At 51.8% G+C, this 24196-nt stretch overlaps 1 protein-coding gene across 3 annotated transcripts; it reads left to right on the plus strand.

Moving 5' to 3' along the window:
• The first annotated feature begins 839 nt into the window (after positions 1-839).
• UBA1 (ubiquitin like modifier activating enzyme 1) lies at positions 840-23674 on the plus strand. Of its 3 annotated transcripts, XM_058535717.1 has the most exons (27): positions 4254-4424; positions 6373-6566; positions 8918-9034; positions 9171-9229; positions 9333-9501; positions 9594-9728; positions 10683-10789; positions 11050-11140; positions 11252-11384; positions 11936-12033; positions 12128-12274; positions 12445-12621; positions 12751-12855; positions 12944-13024; positions 13380-13535; positions 15193-15358; positions 15484-15680; positions 17788-17852; positions 18094-18289; positions 19269-19343; positions 19428-19617; positions 21245-21333; positions 21627-21719; positions 21849-22040; positions 22897-22998; positions 23100-23200; positions 23339-23674. In XM_058535717.1, the coding sequence occupies exons 3-27, from the start codon at positions 8918-8920 to the stop codon at positions 23472-23474; spliced, it is 3177 nt and encodes a 1058-aa protein (XP_058391700.1). In that variant the 5' UTR covers positions 4254-4424; positions 6373-6566; the 3' UTR covers positions 23475-23674. The 3 variants fall into 3 exon arrangements, with proteins under 3 accessions (XP_058391701.1, XP_058391700.1, XP_058391699.1); XM_058535718.1 differs by lacking the exons at positions 4254-4424; positions 6373-6566 and adding an exon at positions 840-937; XM_058535716.1 differs by lacking the exon at positions 6373-6566.
• The last annotated feature ends 522 nt before the right edge of the window (positions 23675-24196 follow it).

A 24196-nucleotide genomic window follows, 5' to 3' on the forward strand; every position in this document is an offset into this window, starting at 1 on the left:
TCAGCGAGGCCTTCCTTGACCACACTATCTAAAAATGCAACCTGTCCCCACAGATTTCCCCTTACCTTGTTCTATTTTTCTCCATAGCGTTTGACAGTTATCGCATATATACAATACATATTTACGTATATATTTAATCATATATTCACATATGAATATAGAATATACACAGTGTATTTAATAAGACATTTATTATATACAGATGTAAATTATTTACATATTGACACTAGCTATCATGTTATGTAAACTATGTAGTGTTTATATGTACATTTTGTTTTATATAATTTATATTATAGAGTCACATATATTATAATACATATGTATATGTGAAACTACAATCTTTAGTTATTTGTTGTATTTATGGTCTGTCTCTCTCGCTAGAATGTCAGCTCCGTGAGGGAAAGGAAGAATCCCTAGCACCGGTCCCACAGCTTGAGCTCCACAAATGTCAAATAAATGAACTCCTTTGGCCTTCTAAGCCTCAGCCTTGCCATCTGTAGGATGGGTGTGCCTTTCCATCTGGAGGTACCCACCATGTTCCGCTCCCTTTTCCTATCCCTCCAGAGCTCAGCTCCTGGAATTCCACAGTCCAGGTTTACATTTTCCTATACCCTGGGCGCTGATGCCCACCACGTGCACCAGGCACTGGTCAGACAGGACTACCGCCCCCAGCATGCCTCGCGCGTTTGGGAAGTACCACAACCTGTAGGGGTGTCTGGGTCTGACATGGGCGCTGACGGCGCGGGAGCAGGGGCGGGCTCCCCTCTAGCTTAGCATCTGTGGTACATCCCAAACCGGGGCCCTCCAAGGCCCCGCGCTTCCGAGCTCCGCGCAAACTCTGGCGCTTCTTGTACGACGGAGGTGGTTTTCTCTTCCGTTGCCCCGTGGCTTCGGCTCATCTCCAGCAGGAAGGCGAGGCTTCCGCCCGGCGCAGGGGGTGAGCTGGAGCGCGGTGCCCCCAAACCCCTGGACAGCATTTGAGGGAGGGGGCTCAATTTCGGGGATTCCCTAATGGCCATATTTGGAGGCTCTGGGCCTGGGGTGGCATTTAGGGGTGGCTATTTTTGAGGGTACCCTTAGGAAGTGGTGTTTGGGGTCTCTGGGGTGGGATTTGGGAATCTGTTTTAGGAGATACCTCGGAGGCAGCGTTTATATACCCCTCGGAAGCAGAGTTTATACCCCTAGGAGACAGGGTTTAGGGGGATGTTCGGAGAGACCCTTAGGGTCCGTGTGTGAGTACTTTGTCCATGGGGCAGGATTCGAGATGCTCCCCAAGGGGAGAGGTGAAGTTTGGGGTTCCTGAAGCCAAGATGGAATTTTGAGAGCGCTTGTTTCATGAAAGGTCCTGGTGACAGTGGGAACGTTCAGGACCGACGTGGCATTGTGGAGGTATCTGTGGCCTTTGTGACCTCAGGTTCAGTGACGAGGTCCCCCCGCGCTTGGGTACTTGGGGCGGGAAGACTGGACACGTCTGGGCCCACACGTTTCTAGGGAGAGGAGCCGCCGGCCCAGGCTGTGGAAGGGACGCCGGAGCCCAATGTGCTAGGCTCGTCCCTAGGGGACCGGGTGCCACCCGGCCTTCTTGGGCCGCGGCTTTATTCATTATTCATGAGGAGGTGGGGCTGTTGAGGAAGCCTATTTTTGCCTCTTTCGCACCTGGTCCGCTGGAAGTGTCGGCTTGTGAATTATTCACGAGGGGGCGGATCAGCATGCTGAAAGGGTGTGCTGAGGGGCGTTCTGCATTCTGCCAGGCAAACTAGAGCTCACTGATTAATCGTAAAGGTGAGTAGCGCCCCGAGCTTTCTGTGGCTTTTCCAGGGGTGTTGTGCGTAATTCATGAGAGGTGTAGCTTTTACAGCTTCATCTGCGTGATCCGCTGTTAGTCTTCCCCTGTGGGTTCCAGGATTTAAGCCTTGCGTCTAGCAAAGGATTGAGGCCTCGTGTATTGTTCATTCCTTATGGCCCAGTAATCCCAGATTATCAACAAAGGCTCTAGATTCAAATCCCATTTATCCTTCCCAGCTGCGTGATCTTTGGCAAATCCTTCTGTGAGCCTTAAAAATGGGTATGGGCATAATGATAATCAGATTAGTTTTCACTCATTTAGCACTTTATTAGCCCATTTAATCCCCACAACAATCCTAGGAGGTAGGTTATTATTACCCATTTTATAGATGAGGAAACTGGGACACCAGGCGGCTAAATAATTTGCCTAAGGTTACTCACAGTCAGTGAGTCAGTCTAGTTCCAGAGTCTGTAGTCTTTTTAATTTTTTAATTTATTTTTGCTGAGGAAGATTCGCCCTGAGCTAACTCGGTGCCAGTCTTCCTCTGTTTTTTTATTTATGAGTCGCTGCCACAGCGTGGCTGAGGAGTGGTGTAGGTCCGTGCTGGTGATCCCAACCCGAGAACCAGGCCGCCGAAGCCGAATGCGCGGAATTTAAGCGCTACACCACAGGGCCCGCCCCCAGAGTCTGTAGTCTTAATCAAATGCCATAATGCCCCCTCCTCCCAATTTAATGGTACTACTACTAAAGTTAGTCATATAGCACTATTAGAACAGGCACTGTTCTAAGCCCTTTCTACATATTTACTCGTTTAAACTCCATCACAAGGTAAGTTACTATTGTTCTCAATTTATGGGTGGGGAAACAGTGGCCCAGAGAAGTGAAATGTCTGGCTCCAGGTCACACAGCTAGTCATCCGTGGATGGAAATGATTTTTGTGAGGGTTTAAGAACTCTCTAAGGAGATCACCTTTGAGCTGAGACCTGAAGGAAAAGAAGGAACCCATTTCCTGTTCTGCATTCCTGAGGTCAGTGGCACAATGCATGTAAAGGACACACTACAGGAGCCACGACATAGTGGTGTTAGCGATCTATTAATGTGATCTATTATTATTATTCGACAGAAATGTATTGGGCGCTTACTGTGTGCCTTGGGCTTTGATATACAGTTGTATCTCTGGTGACATGGTAGTCTACCCTACCTGTTTAATGGCCATTGGTGGCCTTAGCATTCTGTTTTCCAGTATCCTTCTGGGATGGTGTTTCAAGGCATTACTTTTAAAATAATGCCCCAAGTTGGGGGTTTCTCTAGGGGCTGGGTATACCCGCACCTATAACTAATTTTATATTAATATAAATATATATTTACATATTACCTTTATAGTAATATATAATACTTAAAAAATTTAACAGTGCCTTGTGCCAGCACTGCTCTGAGCTCATTCCATAATTCACATTCTCTGATTTTCATAACACATTTTGCCTTTACAAGGTGGATGAGTTCAATTACTATACCCATTTTACGGTTGTGGAAACAGAGGCACCTGCCAAAGGCATGTAGTGAGTCTGGATTTGGTTGGACCAAGGCAGCCTTGGTTCATGTGCAGTTAGTCAGAGGTGGGGAGGAGGCAGCTGCACTTCCCCTGGGTTTCCCCTGTGGCTCTGCAGCATCGTCTTTCATTTTTCATGAACAGGAAGGCGTGGCCATGTTGCCTTGGCTGGAGTACCATAATCCCTACTTGCTGGGCAGGGCTGCCTTGAGTGTTTCTGTCCATCCAGCCTGGTGCATAATTCATATTAACTGGGTGGGACCTTGCTTAACCTCTTTGAGTTTCCAGGTTGAGCTGCGGCAACAGTATTATTCATTATTCATGAGCCAGGGGAGTATTTTCCCTGTAGTAGCCCTATTTCCCTGCTTAGAGGGTATGAGATGCAGCAATAGGTGGACCTATCCCTTTTTTTCCAGCCCACCGAGACTTATGCATTATTCATGATAAGTGGCCTTGGTCTCCTTGGCTTCCCTGCTGCTGCAAGATTATTCATTATTTATGAGCAGTTGGGCGTGGCTTCTATGTTTTAACCTTGGCTTTCTGGTTTCGGGGTGTTAGTCTAGCAACCACCCGGCCTCATGCATAATTCATGATTAGGAATTGTGGTCTTGATGTCCTTTCTTGGTTTCCATGGCAGCTTGGCTGCAACAGTGTATTCATTATTCACGTTCCATGGGGCGTGGCCTTACGTTGTTTTATCTGTTTTCCTAGTTGCCGCTGTAGTAGCCACCAGGTGGAGCTATTCTTCTTTGAATGAGTCACAGACAGGGAGGGACCATCATACATGATTCATGAATGGGCGCGGCCTGCCTGCATCCGGGTTTCTGGGGGTGGGGCCCAAGGTTTTGTTCCGGCCCCGGGCTCAGCGGCCGCCATCTTGTGTGGCGGTGGAGGTGAAGGAGGTGGCAGGGACGAGCGCAGCCACTACGGTCGGGGGAGGAGAAGGCGGCGGAGGCGGAGGCGGCGGAGGCGGCGGAGATTCTAGGCAGCCCAGGAGGCGGGGAGGAGGAGAAGGAGGAGGGTGGCGGCCGGGCTTGGCTTCGGCTCCTAGAGGAGTTGGCGGCGGCGCGACCCGGGGAACCGGCATTGGTAACAAATGGCCTTTCTTAACGCCTTGGCCAGGGCAGGGATTTCGGGAAGCTTTGGAGGGTCCTGGGCCGGCGCTGGACCAGGCTGATGTTGGGGCGGGCCGTGGTGACTTGGACTAGGGGATCGGTGGGGGGGTGGGGAGGCAGATCTTGGGGCGGGGCCGACACTTCCCATCCGGGACCAACCTAGTCTCTCGGAAATCTGACCTTGTGGTCAGACCCCCCAGGGTCTGCTTTCAGAGACTCAGGCCCAATATCCCTAGTCAGGGACCTGACCCTGTCCTGAACCTTATATTGCAGATCAGTACTTTCCCCAGTCACTGATAGAGACTTATGGGATCGACATTTCTGGTCAAAGCCCCCCACCAATGTATGCCGTTAAAGACCTTCCCCAGACTCTCCCTTCAGACACCCCCAGTCCTTCAGTAGTTGCCCTCGCAGCTTCCAAGCGGGGCCAGACCCCCGGGAGAGTCCATGCTGTCTTCATTTCTGAAAGAGAGTCTATTCTGGCATCTTTTTTCACACACACTATCTGCCCTCAGAGCGTCCAAGGGGAGTAAACCCTGTGAAAGGCCATTTGGGCCTGGCCTCCTTGTCAGAGACCCCTTCTCCACATTTCTGAGGTCTCCCAGCCCCACCCTGGTCCTAGCATCTTCCATCAAAAATGCCTCTGGGCCCAGCGTTTCTATATAGAGGGCCTCCTCAGCATTTACCTTTAGAGACGCCTTTAATTCCTAGAATCTGTCCTTAGAGACTTCTTCTGTTTTAAGGGAATGCCCCCTTTTTCATGGTCCCAGTATTCTCTTCAGAGACTACCTTTTGCAGGTCTCAGTATCTTCCCCATCAGATACCCCTAACCCCCAGTATCTCCCCTCAGAGCCTCCCAGGGGACCAGATACCAGGGAGGAACAGTTTGGACACATAATACTCCATCAGAGATCCCCCTGCCAGCATCTGCCCTTGCAGACTCTGTTGGCTCCTAGCCTCCTCCATCAGAGACTCACCTCTCAAACCCCACCCTTCACTCAATGTCTGCCTTCAAAAGCCAGCCATGGTTCCAGCTTCTCTCACAGATCCCTTAACCTCATATCAAGTCTCAGAATCTGCCCTCAGAGCCTTTCAAGGTCCCAGCATCTTCAGTCAGAGGCCCTCAGCTTCTGTTTTCACCTTTGTAGGACTCCAACATTGTTGTCAGATGTCCCCTCCCCAAACAGGCCCTGTTGTCTTCCATCAGAGTAGAAAATCCCTCTTGTAGCATCTACTCTCAGAGCCTCCATGGGATCCCACATAATTGGTTAGAGAAATCCAACCCCAGTTGGGGACCTAGCCAGTATCTGCTTACTCAACTTTTTAGGGCCAGAACTGTCTGGGCTCAGCCTCCCCTTTCCACTCCCTCAGAGCAGGTGCGGTACCTAGCATGTACCAATCAGAGATCAACACAAGGCCTTTGTGCTCCAATAGAAATCCCTTCCCAACCCCACCCTGGGCCTCAGCATCCACTCTCATAGCCTCCTAGGACTCTGGCATCAATGTCAGAGACACCTCTCCCCCTGCAAGTCCCTATTTTTAGTCAAAGATTTCTCTCTGCCACCAGCATCTGCCCCGAGAGACCCCCAGGGCCTCAGCATCCTCCTGAGGGAGAACACTCCTCCCCCCCAGACCCCAGCATCTTCTTGCAGCCCCCTTGGTCCCCAGAATCCCCCACGCATTCTCTGTGCAGCTTCCATGGGGCCCAGCAACTGGCCTCCTACCTCTTTACAGCCTCTGGGGGCCTCTAGTATACTTTCCCTGCCCTTCCCTAAAAAATCCTTTTCCAAAGACCCAGATTTGAGTCTTAAGAACCTTTCCCGCGCCCCCCCTGGGGCTTCTGACATCCCCTTTCCCATCTCCCGCTGAACCTCCACGGGCTCAGGCAACTGCGTCTTGACTCTTCTCTTTTATGTTCTCAGGGACTTCTCAATTAATCCCTCCCAGGAGGCTTGACAGGCCCCAGCATCCTGTGCCCTAGCTTCTCCATCCTGATAACCTGGCCCTGTGCTGCCCCCTCTCAAACCTGCTCCAGGACTCCTACCTCAAACCTGCTTCTCTGGTTTGGGTGGGAGGGAATGCTCAGGCTTCAAAATCACCAGTTTGGAGACCTCAGGCAAGTTCTGAAACTCTTTCAGCCCCAGTTCAGCTTTGCTGAACAGTTGCTAGTATATGCGTCCTAATTGGGGCCTGAGCATATGTTGAGGGAGAAAGGGTATTGATTTTTGCTAGGGATGGGGAATCTTTAGCTCCTTTCTGGAGTTTCTGCCCTAGACCCCTTCTTTTTGCCTTGAGACTGGCCTGTACCAAATCTCTGCAGTTGAAATCCACTTTTGAACAATCAGCCAAGACCTGCTTAGACCCTTGCTGCCAGCACTAGGGGTCTAGAGATAAAAAGTCCAGATAGTAAAGATCTCTCTGGCCCCGGATCATCTCTGATTTAGGGAATGGGGAGACGGTGTGTCCCAAACAAGCAAATTAGTGACAAGGCAAGGAGATAACTAAGTAATGGAGGACACTGCAGGTGCCAGGGAGGAGCTTATTTACATCCTCAGGGTACTGAGTTCTGAACACAGACCTTGACTTTTTTAACCTTCCCAGCAGCCCCTTGAGGATAGTCTGTTTGTTCCTGCTTTTGGAGAAAATGGAGCTCAGAGGAAATAAGATGCCCAGAACAGAGAGTCAGTAAATGGAAAAATATGATTTGCCTTTGTCTCCCTACCAACTCACCAAGTCTTCTACCTGGGTTGGTTCTTAGCATTCCCAGCAATTCAGGGGCCCTAGCCAGCTTCCTGCCTCTTGAGTCCTCCTCCCTCACCCCTTAGTCCAGTGGGCTGGGGTCCTGAGCTGGGTCCTGACTCTTATTCCCCCAGGAAGCATTTGCCAAACAGTCCCACACCAGCTGCGTGACTCTGGGCAAGTGATTGGAGTTCTCTGAGCTGCTGTTTTCTGATTTGTGACATGGGCATAAGGTTATCTGGTTCGTGGGCATTGTTAGGATTAGACAAAGCCATTTATCCTGTGATTGATGAGCGGTAAGCTCTTGGTAGATGGTAGGGAGCGCCTTTCATCTTTCTTGGTTCTAGAGTGTAACAGGTGCCAAGATGAAATCTTAGGTACAGGGGGGATACTCAGTGTGATTGGGTGTCAGAAAAGGCTCGGGGTAGGAAAACAGAGGCTTAGAGGAGCGTTGGGGGCGAGGGGAAATGATTCAGGGTCCTGGAGTCTCCAGCATCTGGATCCAGTCACCCCAGCCCCAGATTTGACTTCCACAGCAGGCTGTATTATTCTGTCTCTGGGACCTAGTGTGTGACCCTCGGCTAGTTAACTTGACCTCGTGAGCCCAGGTTTTCCCATTTGTCTGGCAAGGCCGCTCAACCCTGCCTTGCAGGGACAGGACCATTGAGGGGATGAAATGTGATCACACCGGGAGGCAGCCTGGGCTTTGGGCTCAGCAGATCCTGGTCTGGGCCCAGCCTGGCCACTCTCTGTGGGAACCTCCGTCAAGTCAGCATACGTCCCTGAGTGAGTTTTCTTACTCCAGTGTGAGTTGGGGGATGTTATGGATAGTAGTCCGAACCCCACGGGGGTGCCCTGAGGATGAAATGAGGCAAGGCTCATAAAGGGCTTAGTCCGACCTCTGGCACAGAGAGGACTGCTAATAAATATTCATTTATGATTACTGTTAACCTGTTTAAGTGACTCCACATGCAAACAAGGCTTTGGGAAGTGTGTGTTTTCTCTTTCCCTGTGACCTCTCTTTTTGCCCTGGTTGTTTTCCCTCCCAGTGCTAGGGGGAGGGGTGAGGCTTTGTAAAACTCTCCTCCCTGACCCCCTCTGGGGACTGGCTTCTTGGCAAGGTCTCTCCTGCCATAATGCCACCCTGATGGGTGTCCAAGCTGCATTTTCCTCCTGTACCCCTCGGGGGGTCAGGGGAGAGGAGAAGGGCTGCTTGTTGTTGCCTCCCTGCCCTGGTGCCAGGCTCTATGGTCTGTGTTCTGTCTCATCACTTCAACAACTCCATGAGGTACATAAGTGGTATTGTCGCCCCCATTTTACAGGTGAGGGAACTGAACCCTTGGGGGTTAAATTATATCTGTCAAGGAGTGGCAGGGTCTGACCTGAATCTCCATCCTCCTCTGACTTCCCTGCAAGTACATGCGTCTTGTCATTCCTTTCACCCCGTGGGATTGGAGTGTCTCTCTCATTATGCTGGGCTGGGGAGAAAGGCGAATAGCCTAGTGGTCAGCAGCGTGGATCGCAAGCCAGACCACCTGGGTTCAGGTTTTAGCTCTGCCAGCTGTGTGACCCTGGGCAAGTCACCTCACCTCTCTGTACCTGTCTCCTCTTCTGTAAAATGGAGATACTAGCCCTTAAGTCTTCCCTTCCCCCACAGTTGCCACTAACCAGCAGAAACACTTACCCATGTGCCATGTACTCATGTCTGACCCTCCTTTTTCCCTCCAGATGTCCAGCTCGCCGCTGTCCAAGAAACGTCGCGTGTCCGGGCCTGATCCTAAGCCGGGTTCTAACTGTTCCCCTGCCCACTCCGTGTTGTCCGAAGTGCCCTCGGTGCCAACCAACGTGAGTGTCTTCTTCCTGGAGATTGGCAGGCAGGGTGGTGGGGGTGGTGGGTGGTAAGTCTTTTGTATCACTGGCTGTCTGTCCATGCCCTACTCCTGCAGATCTCCCTGAATCTGTTCTTCCCCTCTATCCTTAGGGAATGGCGAAGAACGGCAGTGAAGCAGACATAGATGAGGGCCTTTACTCCCGGCAGCTGTAAGTGGGGGCTGAGGTCGGGCTGAGAGGTAGGATGGGGGCACTGAGAGGATAGGGGCATGAAGGCCAGGCCCTGACCTGGAATGCCCCCTTAACCTGCCAGGTACGTGTTGGGCCATGAGGCAATGAAGCGGCTCCAGACATCCAGTGTACTGGTATCAGGCCTGCGGGGCCTGGGCGTGGAGATTGCCAAGAACATCATCCTTGGCGGGGTCAAGGCTGTCACCCTACATGACCAGGGCACTGCCCAGTGGGCTGACCTCTCCTCCCAGGTACGTCTTCCCAGCCCCCTTCTCCCTTGCTGAGGCACCAGCCCCCCTGGGCTCTGAAGCCACTTCACTTCTTCCCCTACTGCCCTTTGCAGTTCTACCTGCGGGAGGAGGACATCGGCAAAAACCGGGCTGAGGTCTCACAGCCCCGCCTCGCTGAGCTCAATAGCTACGTGCCTGTCAGCGCCTACACTGGGCCCCTGGTCGAGGACTTCCTTAGTGGCTTCCAGGTACCTTGGGCACCCCCCAGCCTCCTGCCCAATTCTCTCGGGGCTCATCTCTGGTTTGTTCATTTATTCAATATTTGATAGGCTGGCCTGTGTGCCAGGTTTCATGCTGGGGATGCGGCTAGGGGATGCAGGCAGGAGTTAGACCCTGGACCTGCCTTTTCAGGGGGGAAGATGTGAACGGACAGACAGTGCAGCATAGTGCTTATGAGTTCTACTCATATGACGCCGAGCAGGTCACTTCATCTCCTGAGCCTTACATTTTCCTGTTTGTAGACTTGGGAATGATAGTAATACTGACTTCATAGAGTGTTTGTGAGGGCTAAACACTCGGAACAGCAGCTGCCACATAAGGGCCATCTGGTTGTTTGTTAAATAAAAGCTCTGGGCCAGAAAGTGGAGCGGTGGGAACTGAGATTCTGCCCTGAGGTATCTCAGCCAGCCAAGGCATTGCTGCTGAACCCTGATGAAGGAGTAGGAGCCCACCCTGGTGGGGAAGGGTGGGCATTCAGGCAGAGAGCAAAGTTCCAAGGATCATGGCTGAGCAGGTGTTGTCTTGAGAATTGGGAGTAAGTGGGTGTGGTAGGAGTGAGCTCAGACTTTGGCTGGGGAGAGAGTTTTACTTCTCCTGTGTCTCGCAGGGCATGGCAGGGTTGTAGGCAGGCAGCAGTGGGTGGTGGCAAATAAGTGAATCAGGTGTTCTCCAAACTCTGTCCTCCCAGCTGCCTCTTTACCTTGCTTGCCTGCCTTGGTCTAGGGATTCACGTTTCCCTTTGCTGAGTGTCACGCTTGCTGAATCTGATACTGTGTATCAGAGTCTATGCTTTGTGTTTGTGAAAGAGAGCTGAACCAGCAAAGCCTTAAGGAGTCCCGGAGCCTTGGCACTAGCCTTCCTCCGTTATTCTCTCCCTTTGCCTGAGTGCTGGGCCCTGACCCTGAGCCTCCACCTCTCCACAGGTGGTGGTCCTCACCAACACCCCCCTGGAGGACCAGCTGCGGGTGGGTGAGTTCTGTCATAGCCATGGCATCAAGCTGGTGGTGGCAGACACGCGGGGCCTTTTTGGGTGAGTGCCCCCACCCTTTTCCCCCAACCCCTACCAGGACCTGACTAAGATCCCCAAACTCTCACTGTTCTCAGCCCCCCTCAGCGCCCCCCGGGTTTTGGATTCTGTGTGTTCACCTCTCCCCTTGTGGCATGAGCACCGTCTGATTCCCAGAAGTGATGGGCTGAATTGGCTCAGCAAGTATTCAGTGCATCTTGAGGGACACATGGGTCCCTGTGTGCATGGGACTCGGGCATCAGCCCTGTTGCCTCCCTCTACAGGCAGCTCTTCTGTGACTTTGGAGAGGAAATGATCCTCACAGATTCCAATGGGGAGCAGCCACTCAGTGCTATGGTTTCTATGGTCACCAAGGTGAGGAGACCAGCCTCAGGGGTCCTGGCAGGCAGATGGGCAGCAGCAGGCCTTCTTGTCTGCTCCTGATACCCTGAGCCTGCCTCTGAGGCTCACTCCTCCTTTAACCAGGACAGCCCCGGTGTGGTTACCTGCCTGGATGAGGCTCGACATGGGTTTGAGAGTGGCGACTTTGTCTCCTTTTCAGAAGTACAGGGCATGATTGAACTCAACGGAAGTCAGCCCATGGAGATCAAAGTCCTGGGTGAGCTAGGGCCATGGGTGAATCAGAGGGGAGATAGGAGGTATGTCCCTGGGCTCTGGCCAGGGGGTTGAAAGGAGGAGACATATCCCTGGGTTCTGAGTGAGGGAAGACACATCCTGGGTGTCTGAGATGAACCAGAGACAGAGGCCCCTGAGGTCCATCCAGAGCTGGTGGGCATGGGGGAGAGGTGCTATCTCATGTTTTAGCTGTTCCTAGAAGAATAGGTCTCTGGTATCTGTGCTGAGGGGGAAAAGGTCTCTGGTGTTTGAACAGAGCAGATCAGAGAATCCACTCATGTCTGAGCTGATTTGGACAGGGAAGAGAGAATGTCTTCCAGTGTAGACTTGGGACCAGGGACACAGGGTCTCATGGGCTCTGAGCTGGTTCTGGAGCAGAGAGGAGATGGTTTCTAATGTCCAAGTGGAACTTGGGGTGGAGAGGAGATGGCTTCTGATGTCTGAGCTGTGTCAGGCATGGATTTTTCCTTATCTTGTGGGTGTCGTGGGTTTTAGTGAGGGTGGGTAGCCTGACAGCTTTCCCATTTATCCTAGGTCCTTACACCTTTAGCATCTGTGACACCTCCAACTTTTCCGACTACATCCGTGGAGGCATTGTCAGTCAGGTCAAAGTACCTAAGAAGATCAGCTTTGTGAGTGTGGGGGTAGTAGGCTGTGTGGGGTGGTTCTGGGCATTTCCAGGTTCTCCATTCCTCTCTTCTGGTTCTGATGTCCTGCCCCCTACAGAAATCCTTGCCGGCCTCGCTGGCAGAGCCGGACTTCGTGATGACGGACTTCGCCAAGTATTCCCGCCCTGCCCAGCTGCACATTGGCTTCCAGGCCCTACACCAGTTCTGTGCTCAGCACGGTCGGCCCCCTCGGCCTCGCAATGAGGTGGGTGGGTGGGTGAGCCAGCCAGGGCAGATGGCCTTGACACTGAAGGCTCACCATGGCCTGTCTACCTGTCCACTCTCCCTCTCCCTCTCCCTCCGTTCTTCTCCCCCTCGCTCCGTATTCCCACAGTGGCCTGACAGGTGTGCTCTTGCTTCCTTCTGCCCCACCAGGAGGATGCAACAGAGCTGGTGACCCTAGCACAGGCTGTGAATGCTCGAGCCCTGCCAGCAGTGCAGCAGGACAACCTGGATGAGGACCTCATCCGGAAGCTGGCATATGTGGCTGCTGGGGATCTGGCGCCCATAAATGCCTTCATTGGGGGCCTGGCTGCCCAGGAGGTCATGAAGGTCAGCATGGGTGGAGAAGGGCAGGGTTGGAGGTGGGCCAGGCACCTCCCTGACTCCATCACTTGCTGTCCATCTGTGTCAGGCCCCAATTAGCCACTGACCACTTCCTCTCTCCTTCTCGATCCCCAGGCCTGCTCTGGGAAGTTCATGCCCATCATGCAGTGGCTGTACTTTGATGCCCTGGAGTGTCTCCCTGAGGACAAAGATGCCCTCACAGAGGACAAGTGTCTCCCGGTGTGTGAGTGGGGCCCATGGGGAAGGCGTCATTGGGGGAATTTTTGGCGAGGCCTCTCTCTGACCCTCCTCCCTTTGCGTTCCTCAGCGTCAGAACCGTTACGATGGGCAGGTGGCTGTATTTGGTTCAGACCTGCAAGAAAAGTTGGGCAAGCAGAAATACTTCCTGGTGAGTGATCCCCTTGGACACCTGCTACCTTCATCTCCCCTGGCCTCTGGCCACTTCTGGGGTCTCTTTCTGCCTCCCAACAGAAGGTATTTTGGTTTTTGTATTTCTGTCGCATGCCTTTTGCCATTTTCTTGATCTTGAGGGAAAGCCTGATGTGTCCTGTTTCCTCCCCTCTGGTACCTCCTCCCTCTGATGACTGGGGATTATTTCTTACAGCCCTGGGACTGGAGGATGTGGCACTAGATCCTCTTCCCCTCTCCTGCTGTCTTCAGAGGGAGTGAGAAGTGATGGGTGGCTTTACACTAACTTGCATCACCCTGACCAACCTCTGTGTCTCTTCTGGGCTGCCTCTTAGGTGGGTGCAGGGGCCATTGGCTGTGAACTGCTCAAGAACTTTGCCATGATTGGGCTGGGCTGCAGGGAGGGTGGAGAAGTTGTCGTCACAGACATGGACACCATTGAGAAGTCAAATCTGAACCGACAGTTTCTGTTCCGGCCCTGGGACGTCACGGTGAGTGGGGTGTGGGGAGGGGCGGGGACTTTGTCACCTCACATTCCTCTTGACGCCTGTTCCCATTCTTTCTGGAAAGGAGGCTTTCTGCCTTTTTCTTTCTTTCAGCTTTTCTCTGACACTCATTCAACAAACATTTATTGAGTACCCTTTTATTGAATCTCATTTTTCGTCTCCTTTTTTTTTTTTTCTTTTTCCTTGATCTCTTAGTAGTGCTGGCTAGGACAGTATGTTGGGGGTTCCCCAAACCACCCCCAAGTTTGATGATTCACTAGGAGGACTCTCAGTCTCAGCATCTAGTCGTACTCACGCAGAGCACAGTCAGTGAAGGGAAAAGGCACACAGGGCGGAGTCCAGGGAGACCAGGCACGAGCTCCCAAGGGTCCTCTTCCAGTAGAGTCACACAGGATATGCTCAGTTCCCCCAGTAGCCAGTTGCAACAACACGTGTGAAATGTTGCCAACCAGGGAAGCTTGTTAGAGACTCAGGGCCCAGGGTATTTACTGGGGGTGGGTCACATAGGCACCCTCTGCTGCACATGTCCCCAAATTCCATACTCCCAGAAGGAAAGTGGGAGTTTAGCATAAACCACATCGTTTGCATAAGCAGTCTAGGCACAGTGAGCCACCCTTATCAGGTAAGGAACGGTGAGAACCCTCTTGAAAATCCATGTTCCCAGGTGCCAGCCAAGGGCCAACCTTACAAGCAGGCCTTTCCTAGGAGAGCACTTTAGGCCTGCTAGGTTCACTCTCCTCTGCACAGATGGAACCTGGGTTATATAGGGATCTAGCTGGGAAGCCCTCTGTAGGGGACAGTGTCTTTTTTGCCTGCCCAGGATCTGTTCCCCTTTCATTCATTCATTTATCCACAAAGTAGTTACTGAGGTAGGTACTATTCTAGGCACTTGGGGTACACCAAGGAAATAAAGATGCTAGTGGGGGAGGACAGATAGTAGACAATAAACACAGTACAATAGTGAAGTGAATGGTTAATGTCGATGATAAGTGTTATGCAAAGGAAACGACAAAAACAAGACAAGGGCAGTCAGGCACGCCTGGGAGACTGGTTTGCGGTTTTGGTGACAGTGGTTGAGGAAGGGCTCGTTTCTGTGGACTTGGAAGGTATGAGGGAATAGAGCCTCCTCTTCTGGGGAGGAGTGCTCCAGGCCAAGATCCAGAGGTGGAGGAGATGAGCTGGAGGAAATGGGGGCCAACTCATTTTACTCTTAGTGGAGGTGGGAGCCAGGGGAGGGCTTTGAGCAGAGGAGGGACATGACCTGACTTGGGCTTTGAAAGGATCCTGCTTGTCTGTGTGCTAAGATGCTGTTTTGTTTGGGGGTATGTACCCCAGCCCTGGGTGCTGAAAGAACAATAGATGTTGGGTAGGCAAAGGAACAGATGGCTGGCCTATTTTCTCCAGTCTGTGTCTGTCCACTGCTGCCCTTTCCACTGAGCCCCTGCCACATCCGTCACAGCCCTAGCCATGTGGCAGTGTCATGGACTGTCCCCTGCTAAACCAGGGACCCTTCTGAACTCAGGGCCTGGTTCTTCCCAGTGTTAAATAAATAGCCTTCAGGAGAGCAGCTCTGTAGAGGTTTGTTGGGTGAATGCACGAATAACTGAGCTCGGTTCCCCCATCCCTTCCCTCGCCCCTCTAGAAATTAAAGTCTGACACGGCCGTAGCAGCAGTGCGCCAGATGAATCCGCACATCCGGGTGACAAGCCACCAGAACCGTGTGGGCCCTGACACGGAGCGCATCTATGATGACGATTTTTTCCAAAACCTGGATGGTGTGGCCAATGCCCTAGACAACGTGGATGCCCGTAAGTTTGGAGGCGGGTGAGGAGGTCAAGGGCAAAGTTGTGTGTGCGTGTGTGTTGGGGGTGTCTGTCTTTCCGTCGTCTCCTGATGTTCCTTTCCCACACTCACGTTGTCCCCTCCCCGACAGGCATGTACATGGACCGCCGCTGTGTGTACTACCGTAAGCCACTGCTGGAGTCAGGCACACTGGGCACCAAGGGCAACGTGCAGGTGGTGATCCCCTTCCTGACAGAGTCGTACAGCTCTAGCCAGGACCCGCCTGAGAAGTCTATCCCCATCTGCACGCTGAAGAACTTCCCCAATGCCATCGAGCACACCCTGCAGGTGATCAGCTTTGTGGGGAGAGGGAAGGGAGCAGGCACCCTGCCTCTTGGCCACCGGACCCCTGGCCTTCAGGTGTCACAAGCCTAAGCCCAAGATGTGCTTTTTCTCCACACCTCCTCCCTCACTTCCCATCTAGCAGCCTAGGTTTCCAGAATGAGTCATTCTTGTTTTTTTTCACTTTTATTTTGAAAAATTTTCAGCGTGTAGACAAGTGTAGAGAATAGTATGGTGAACACTCACATGCCGCATACTCACCTAGATTTAACAGTTGTTAACATTTTGCCACATTCTGAAGTATGTCATGGACATCACAACACTTCACTCCCTAATAACTTCAGTATGCTTTCACCGCGAAGGGAGGTTGTGTTCCTGGATGACAGGGTCTCTCAACCTTGCCACTCTTGACATTTGGGGCTGGATATTTGTTTATCAGTGGAGAGGCGTTCTGTGCACTGTAGGATGTTTAGCGCATCCCTGGCTTCTACCCACTAGATGCCAGTAGCACTCCCCCACAGTTGTGACTACTAAAAATGGCTCCAGACATTGCCATATGTCCCCTGGGGGCAAAATCGCTCCCAGGTAAGAACTGCTGCTGTCTAACCAAACATCACTTTCATGCTGAACGAAATTAACAGTAATTTCTTACCAACTCGTCCAGTTATTTGTCTCTAATGGTCCATGTTCAGATTTCCCCACCTGTTGCTCAAAATGGGTTTAACAGCTAGTTTTCCAGAATGATTCTGTTTGTATGGTGCATATACATACAGAATATACAACAGCGCACAAATCATCTGGTTGAGTTTTTACGAAGTGGACACACCTAGGTCACGGGTGCCGGGGCCGTGAACCAGAATCTAAGGATAACCAATGTGCTGTCAGAATGATTCTTAGTGCAGTCTTTTGAGAGCAAACCATTCAGAATGTTTAGTAGGAGTATGAGGGTGGGAATAAAATAGGGAGGGGAATAAACCAGTTTGCTTTGTCACTTTCCCTTCCGACCCTGCAGTTCCAGGGTGGGCATGTTTATATAAATATATAAATATATATATATAGTGAGACCACAGTCTCACTTAGGCCATGTGTGACCTGGGACTTCACCTTTCCATGCCTCTGATTCCTCCTCTGTGTAATGGGGGTGTCAGTAGTATCTACCTCACAGAGCTACTGTAAAGCGCTTAGCATTTACTGTGTATCTGGGGCTGTTTTAAGTAAACTTTAAATACATACATACTTGCTCATTCCTTCATTGCAGCCCCTTGAGGTAGGTATTACTGTTAGAGTGTCTTTTTTAGAAAGGAGGTCGCAGAGGTGTTACCATGTATTCCAGAAGTCATAAGACTAGATACTATGTAGCAGAGCTGGGATTTGAACCTAGATCTCTAACATCTGTATCCTCCAACCCCTGTTGGCAGTGACTGCATTTACTGTCCTAGGAATCCTCAGAGGGCAGAGCCTCTGTCTTGTTTGCTGCTCAGTCCCCAGGGCCTGTAGACGGATCATTTTTGTTTTGGTCTGAATTCTTTTTTTTGTGTGTGGTAAAACATATGTAACTCAATTTTTTCTTTTTTATTGAGGCATAATATATCTCAAGTAGGATACACAGATTTTAAGAATAAATGTTTTCACCGCTTCAGTAGTGTAACCACTGCCCAGTTCAAGTTCACTGGTTTTTAAATTGAGGTGCCAGGAGTTGAGGAGTGGGAAAGATTGGGAGCAGTGGTTGGGGGGCTTCCCTTCTCCCAAAGCAGCTGGGTTCTTCCTGTTTAATTTATTCACGGATTTTTTTTTTTTTTTTTGGTGAGGGAGACTAGCCCTGAGCTAACATCCATGCCAGTCCTCCTCTTTTTACTGAGGAAGATTGGTTCTGGGCTAACATCCGTGCCCATCTTCCTCTACTTTATATGGGACGCCGCCACAGCATGGCTTGACAAGCGGTGTGTCAGTCCACGCCCAGGATCCGAACCCGTGAACCCCGGGCCGCCGCAGTGGAGCACACGCACTTAACGGCTGCACCACCGGGCCGGCCCCCACTGATGGTCTTTTTAATGCCTCTGGAAACCCATTTTGTAAGCCACTGCCCCCTGTAATCCATTTGCTCTGTCTGCAGTGGGCTCGGGATGAGTTTGAAGGTCTCTTCAAGCAGCCAGCAGAAAACGTGAACCAGTACCTCACGTGAGTAACCAAATGCCCCCTCGCCCCATCCCCTACCCGCCAGCCAAGGCGTCCTGTCTGCTTTCCTCACCATTGGAACACTCAGTACCAGGCACACTTTTCAAATGAATCAGTGAATGCTTGGGCCTCATACCGTTGCAGCTCAGGACTAGCTTTCCGTGGAGGAAGTGGGGTTGCCGTGGGGCCCACTCCTGGAGCTGCTGTGTAATCCTGCCCCTTTAACCCCTCCAATTCTTGATAGAGACCCCAAGTTTGTGGAGCGAACCCTGCGGCTGGCGGGCACCCAACCCCTGGAGGTGCTGGAGGCCGTGCAGCGCAGCCTGGTGCTGCAGCGGCCACAGACCTGGGCCGACTGTGTGACCTGGGCCTGCCACCACTGGCACACCCAGTACTCCAACAACATCCGGCAGCTGCTGCACAACTTCCCTCCCGACCAGGTAACACCCACTTGCCAGGTCCATTTGGTGGAATGCATTTTCCTGAAATAGGATCCTACTGGGGGCTCTGTGTGGCTCCTCGCAGTGGGCTCTGCGTGTGTGTGGCTCCTCGCAGTCGTTAGTCCAGCTATGGCAGGTGCCCCGAGGCACGGGGATCTCAGAAGAATGATTAAGCCTGACCTATTCTTCCCATCATTTTTCTTCTCCTTTCTGTTCTCCTTACTTGGGGTGTGGGCTGAGTCAGACCCGACTCCCAGGGCTGTAGGGATTATGGGGGAGACGTTTTTTTTTAAAGATTTTATTTATTTATTTTTCCCCCCCAAAGCCCCAGTAGATAGTTGCATGTCATAGCTGCACATCCTTCTAGTTGCTGTATGTGGGACGCGGCCTCAGCATGGCCGGAGAAGCGGTGCATCGGTGCACGCCCGGGATCCGAACCCAGGCCGCCAGCAGCGGAGCGTGCGCACTTAACCGCTAAGCCACAGGGCCAGCCCTGGGGGAGACATTTTGGAGTTCAGAGCACAGGACTCAGTGTAGGTTCAAATCCCAGCTCCATTTGCACTTGGGCATACATAACTTCTCTCTGCACCTCAGTTTCCTCATTTGTGAAGTAGAGATAACAGTAATCTACCTCACGGGGGTTTTTGTGAGGATTTATTGGTATCTACTAACATTAAGCTAGTGCAGTGCCTGGCAGTCCATAAGAGTTTGTTAAATGGCTGTGTGTGCGCCTCGTACAGTGAGTGTCCAGGAATTGGTAGTTGTTTTCTCAGCAAGGTCTCGGGTTCAACCTGGCATTGGAACTTCCATCTACAGCACCCTAGAGTCTGGGTCTTTCATGATTGACTCCAGCTCCCTGCGCATGCCCAGCCAGGGATAGTGAGTCAGGGCACATCCAGGGCCAGGATGAGGAGTTAGGATTGTTAGAGAGGCCTCCACTCTCAGGTCCTGCTCCTCAAAAATCTCTCTACTCCTTTAGCTCACAAGCTCAGGAGCTCCGTTCTGGTCTGGGCCCAAACGCTGTCCACACCCGCTCACCTTCGATGTCAACAACGTAAGTCTCCTCCCTGGGGTCTGGTGGAGGGTGGGTGGGTGGGAGAGCTGATGTGCTCACCCTTCTGGACCTGCCTTCTCCCAGCCCCTGCACCTGGACTACGTGATGGCTGCTGCCAACCTGTTTGCCCAGACCTACGGGCTGACGGGCTCTCGAGACCGAGCTGCTGTGGCCACGCTCCTACAGTCTGTGCAGGTCCCCGAGTTCACCCCCAAGTCTGGCGTCAAGATCCACGTCTCTGACCAGGAGCTGCAGAGCGCCAATGCCTCTGTTGGTGAGGGTGTTTGGCCAGTTGGCCAGAAGTCACCACCCCTGCTTGTCCCCTGCCCAGTTCAGTCTCCCTACCAGTCCTCTGCCCCTGGCTCTGCTCTGTGACCCAGGCCTGAGGCTTCCCCACACCTTCCTCCCAGCCTCCCTTCCTGTGAAATGAAGAGGTTTGGTTGAGGCAGATTCTCTCCCTCACTCCCTCCTTCTCCTTCCCACTTTCTGGCCCTCAGGAGAAATAGCTGTTTGTTTCTCCTGCTCTGTGTGCCTTTGCCTCGGAAAGAACTTTTCTCTGTTTCTTCTTGATCTGTTTATCTGGGGGGTATGATGTCTACCAGTGGTCTCTCTCCTTTGATATCTGCCCCCGTCTGCCCACCCCCACGTTCCTCTGTACATGTCTTCGCCCTAGTATTGCCCTCTGTATATCTTGCCTCATCTCCCTCTCAACACTCCTTCCTCATCTCCCTCTCAACACTCCTTCCCCATCTCCCTCTCCATATCTCCCTCTCAGCTCCCCCATCTCTCTCCATCTCTTTCCCCCAGCTCATGCTGTATATCAGGGGTGAAAGGGCCATATCGTAATTCTTTTAGGCTTTGCAGGCCACATAGTGTCTGCAGCCAATCACCTCTGCAGGTGAAGCACAAAAGCAACCATATACAACATGTAAATGAATGGATGTGGCTGTTTTCCTATAAAACTTTATTTATAAAAACAGATGGCAGGCTGCAATTTGGCTCATGGGGCCGTAGTTTGCTGACCCCTGGTCTATGTATTTATCCACCCACCTATCTTTCCTTCCATATCTCTCTTCCTCCATAGATAATGCATCTGTAGCTATGTACCTCCCCCTGCATTTACCTTCCATCTCTCTCCCCCCATTTTCCTCTCCCATCTCCCTTGTCATGTCCCCATCTTCCTTCCCAAATATCTACCCCCTCATATTCCTGTCGGTATATTCCTTCCCATCTTCCCTTCCACATCTCCCTTCACTTCATCCTCATGTTCCTGTCTGTATATTCCTTCCCATCTTCCCTTCTACATCTCCCTTCACTTCATCCACATTTCCTCCACTTTTTTCCTTCTATGTATAATTGTATAAGTGTATCTAAAAATGTATCTATAATGTATATAAAATCTCCTACCTGTCTCACCCTTTGTATAGGCCCCATCCTCCCCTTTTCATATCTCCTGTCTCCTTCATATCTTTCCTCTATATCCACGTCTATATATTTCCTCCCAGCTTCCCCTCCTTGTATATCTTTTTCATCCTTCCTGGCTCCCCCGCGTATCCTCTTCCATGTCTCCCCACCTCTTTCTACATCATTCTCCCCAAGATCTACAGCTCTCTCATCTTGATCTCTCCATCTCCACTTGCTCCTAATGTCTTCATTTTGGTTCCTTAGTGTCTCTAGAGACCTCTCTTTTGCTATCCCCCCACCCCTTTCTGTTGTCTTCAGATTTGTACTCTGTTGTCCTGCTCTACCTCCCCACCTTGCCCCGCCTCTCTCCCAGAATGTCTTTCCTTTTCAAATCCTTAATCTACCTGAATACCTTTTACCCCACCCTGGGTTCCTGCTTCCAACTCAGAACCTGGCCTGGGATCTAAAGGCCTGATGGTGTCCCTCTCTTCCTGCAGATGACAGCCGTCTAGAGGAGCTCAAGGCCACATTGCCCAGTCCAGAAAAGCTCCCTGGGTTCAAGATGTACCCCATCGATTTTGAGAAGGTGCTGGTTGGGGGCCCTGGGCAGGCAGGGGAGTGGGCTAAGCACAGACGGGCTAGACAGAACAGGTCTCTGAGGATCTGGAGGCAGCCCCAAGCCTGTGTGGGGATTAGATCATAGGCCTGCCATGTGGCCCTGAACTAATAGATGTTACCTGCCATGCCTTTGTGATCTGAGAGAGCCAGGCAGGTAATGACAGTGGAGGATACTTGTGTCCCCGGAGGCCAGGAATCCTTTTCCTCCTCTGACCCTCTCTGCATTGTCTCCCTACTCTCCCCCTTTATCCCCCTACTCAGGATGATGACAGCAACTTCCATATGGATTTCATTGTGGCTGCATCCAATCTACGGGCAGAGAACTATGACATTCCCCCTGCAGACCGGCACAAGGTGAGGGGAATCTAGACCTGATGTTCCACCCCCTCCCAGGCTTGAGTTCCCCATGTTCCATCCCTTCTGTAGATTCTGAGCCTTTTCCACCTTAACTACCACCTTCCTTGATCCCTTCCTGCCTCACAGAGCAAGCTGATTGCAGGGAAGATCATCCCAGCCATTGCCACAACCACAGCAGCCGTGGTTGGCCTTGTGTGTCTGGAGCTCTACAAGGTGGTGCAGGGGCACCGACAGCTTGACTCCTACAAGAATGGTTTCCTCAACTTGGCCCTGCCCTTTTTCGGCTTCTCTGAACCCCTTGCTGCACCCCGTCACCAGGTGAGGGCCTGCATCAGGGGAGGTGGGTTTGTGGGTGGGGTGTTTTTCCATAGAGCTGGCTCTAATTTGCTTCATAGCCTGTTACCAGGTGAGGGTTTCTGTCAGTGTGTCCCCTACTCCTTTTGTGCATTCCTTGTTCATTTATTCATTTATCATATTTTTCAAGTACATTCTGTGTGCTAAGCACTGGTCTGATTCTGTCTGTGGAAGCCCTCAAAAAAGATGGGATATTTGAATTGTGCCCTAGGAGATTATTAATAACTACACAGTAATAGCAACCAACATTTACTGGGTGCTTACTAGGCTAAGTGCTTTTACTTGCTTCATTCATTAATTCACTCAAATATTTATTGAGCACCCACTGTGTGCCAGGTACTCTTATAGCTGCTAAGCTTATATTCGTGAAATAGATTATATAAATAAAATGATAAATGATTTTGGAATCCAAAAAAGCAGGATAAGGAGGACTTGAGAGTACCAGGTGGCAAGGGGATGGGTTTGGGATTTTAAATGTGGGATGGTCAGGAAAGGCCTTGCTGAAAAGATGACATTTGAGTCCATACTTGGAGGAGGTGAGGAGACAGGCCATGCAGGCTTCTGGGGCGAGGGCAGAGTGAGTGAGAGGATGAGAGGGTAGGAGATGAGGAGAAGAGAATAGGATTGCAATGATGTAGGGCCTTGTCGGTCACCTTAAGGGTTTCAGTGTTTCCTCATGGTGAGACAGAAGCCACGAGAGAGTTTTGGACAAAAGAGGCTTGGGATCTGACTTAGCCCATCTGCATGAGTGGAGGGGGAGACTGATGGAGCTAGCCCCTCGGGTGGCCCCCATCCCACTGGCCTGCTCTTTGTCCCGCAGTACTATAACCAAGAGTGGACGTTGTGGGATCGCTTTGAGGTACAGGGGCTGCAGCCTAACGGTGAGGAGATGACCCTCAAACAGTTCCTTGACTACTTTAAGGTGAGGCCCCTTCCTCACTCCCACTCCTGGGGGCGGAGTGTGCAGGTGACTCGCTGGCCTGTCCACTCCTATGACACTGCTATCCCCTTTCCCTCCTCCAGACAGAGCATAAATTGGAGATCACCATGCTATCCCAGGGTGTGTCTATGCTCTACTCCTTCTTCATGCCAGCCGCCAAGCTCAAGGAACGGTTGGATCAGCCGTGAGTTGGGTGGTGGGGAGCCCCAGCTTGCAGCTGTCCCACTCCTGTTCATTGCCCTTCACCTCCTTGGCCCCCACCTCCCTGCCCTTCCTCTCTCTTGCTTTTTGCCTTCCTGACCCTCTGCTCCCCCTCCCCCAGGATGACAGAGATTGTAAGCCGTGTGTCGAAGCGAAAGCTGGGCCGCCATGTGCGGGCGCTGGTGCTTGAGCTGTGCTGCAACGACGAGAGCGGCGAGGACGTCGAGGTCCCCTATGTACGATACACCATCCGCTGACCACCATCCACTCCTGTAGACTGGCCCCAGCCCCCCCTCCCCACTCCAGACCCCTTCTAGCCCAGGGCTCCCATTTGGCCTCTGGCAGTGGCCCAACTAGCCAAGCCTGGTGTTCCCTCCTCATCCCCTACCTGAACTCCTCTGGCCACTGCTTTCTACCTTGTTTGGAGCCTGAATCCTAATAAAGAATTATTAACCCAGACGTGGCATGCCCTGCTGGTTCCAGAGAAGGAAGGGACTTGCTGGAGCTGTCTAGTTCAGGTGGTAACCCAAAGGGCTCAGCCCCACCCTAGCTGCCAGTTTCCTGGGCAGAGAAAATGTGGAAATTGCCACCTCTTCCTCCTGCCCTCCGTGCTTAGGAAGAAATGGAGGCACCAGTGAGGCCGTAGAGAGCAGGTACCTGGGTCCATGTGACTTACTTTCTTTTTTTTTTTTTTTTTTTAAAGTTTTTTTTTAATTTATTTATTTATCCCCCCAAAGCCCCAGTAGATAGTTGTACGTCATAGTTGCACACCCTTCTAGTTGCTGTATGTGGGACTCGGCCTCAGCATGGCTGGAGAAGTGGTGCGTCGGTGCGCGCCTGGGATCCGAACCCAGGCCGCCAGCATCAGAGCGCGTGCACTTAACCGCTAAGCCACGGGGCCGGCCCCATGTGACTTTCTTTCTTTGAACTGGGTCCAAATTCCATCTTCTCCATCTCCACCTCCTAACTCCCTTCCATA

This window comes from Diceros bicornis, chromosome X, assembly GCF_020826845.1.
Source record: "Diceros bicornis minor isolate mBicDic1 chromosome X, mDicBic1.mat.cur, whole genome shotgun sequence".
Taxonomy (NCBI): domain Eukaryota; kingdom Metazoa; phylum Chordata; class Mammalia; order Perissodactyla; family Rhinocerotidae; genus Diceros; species Diceros bicornis.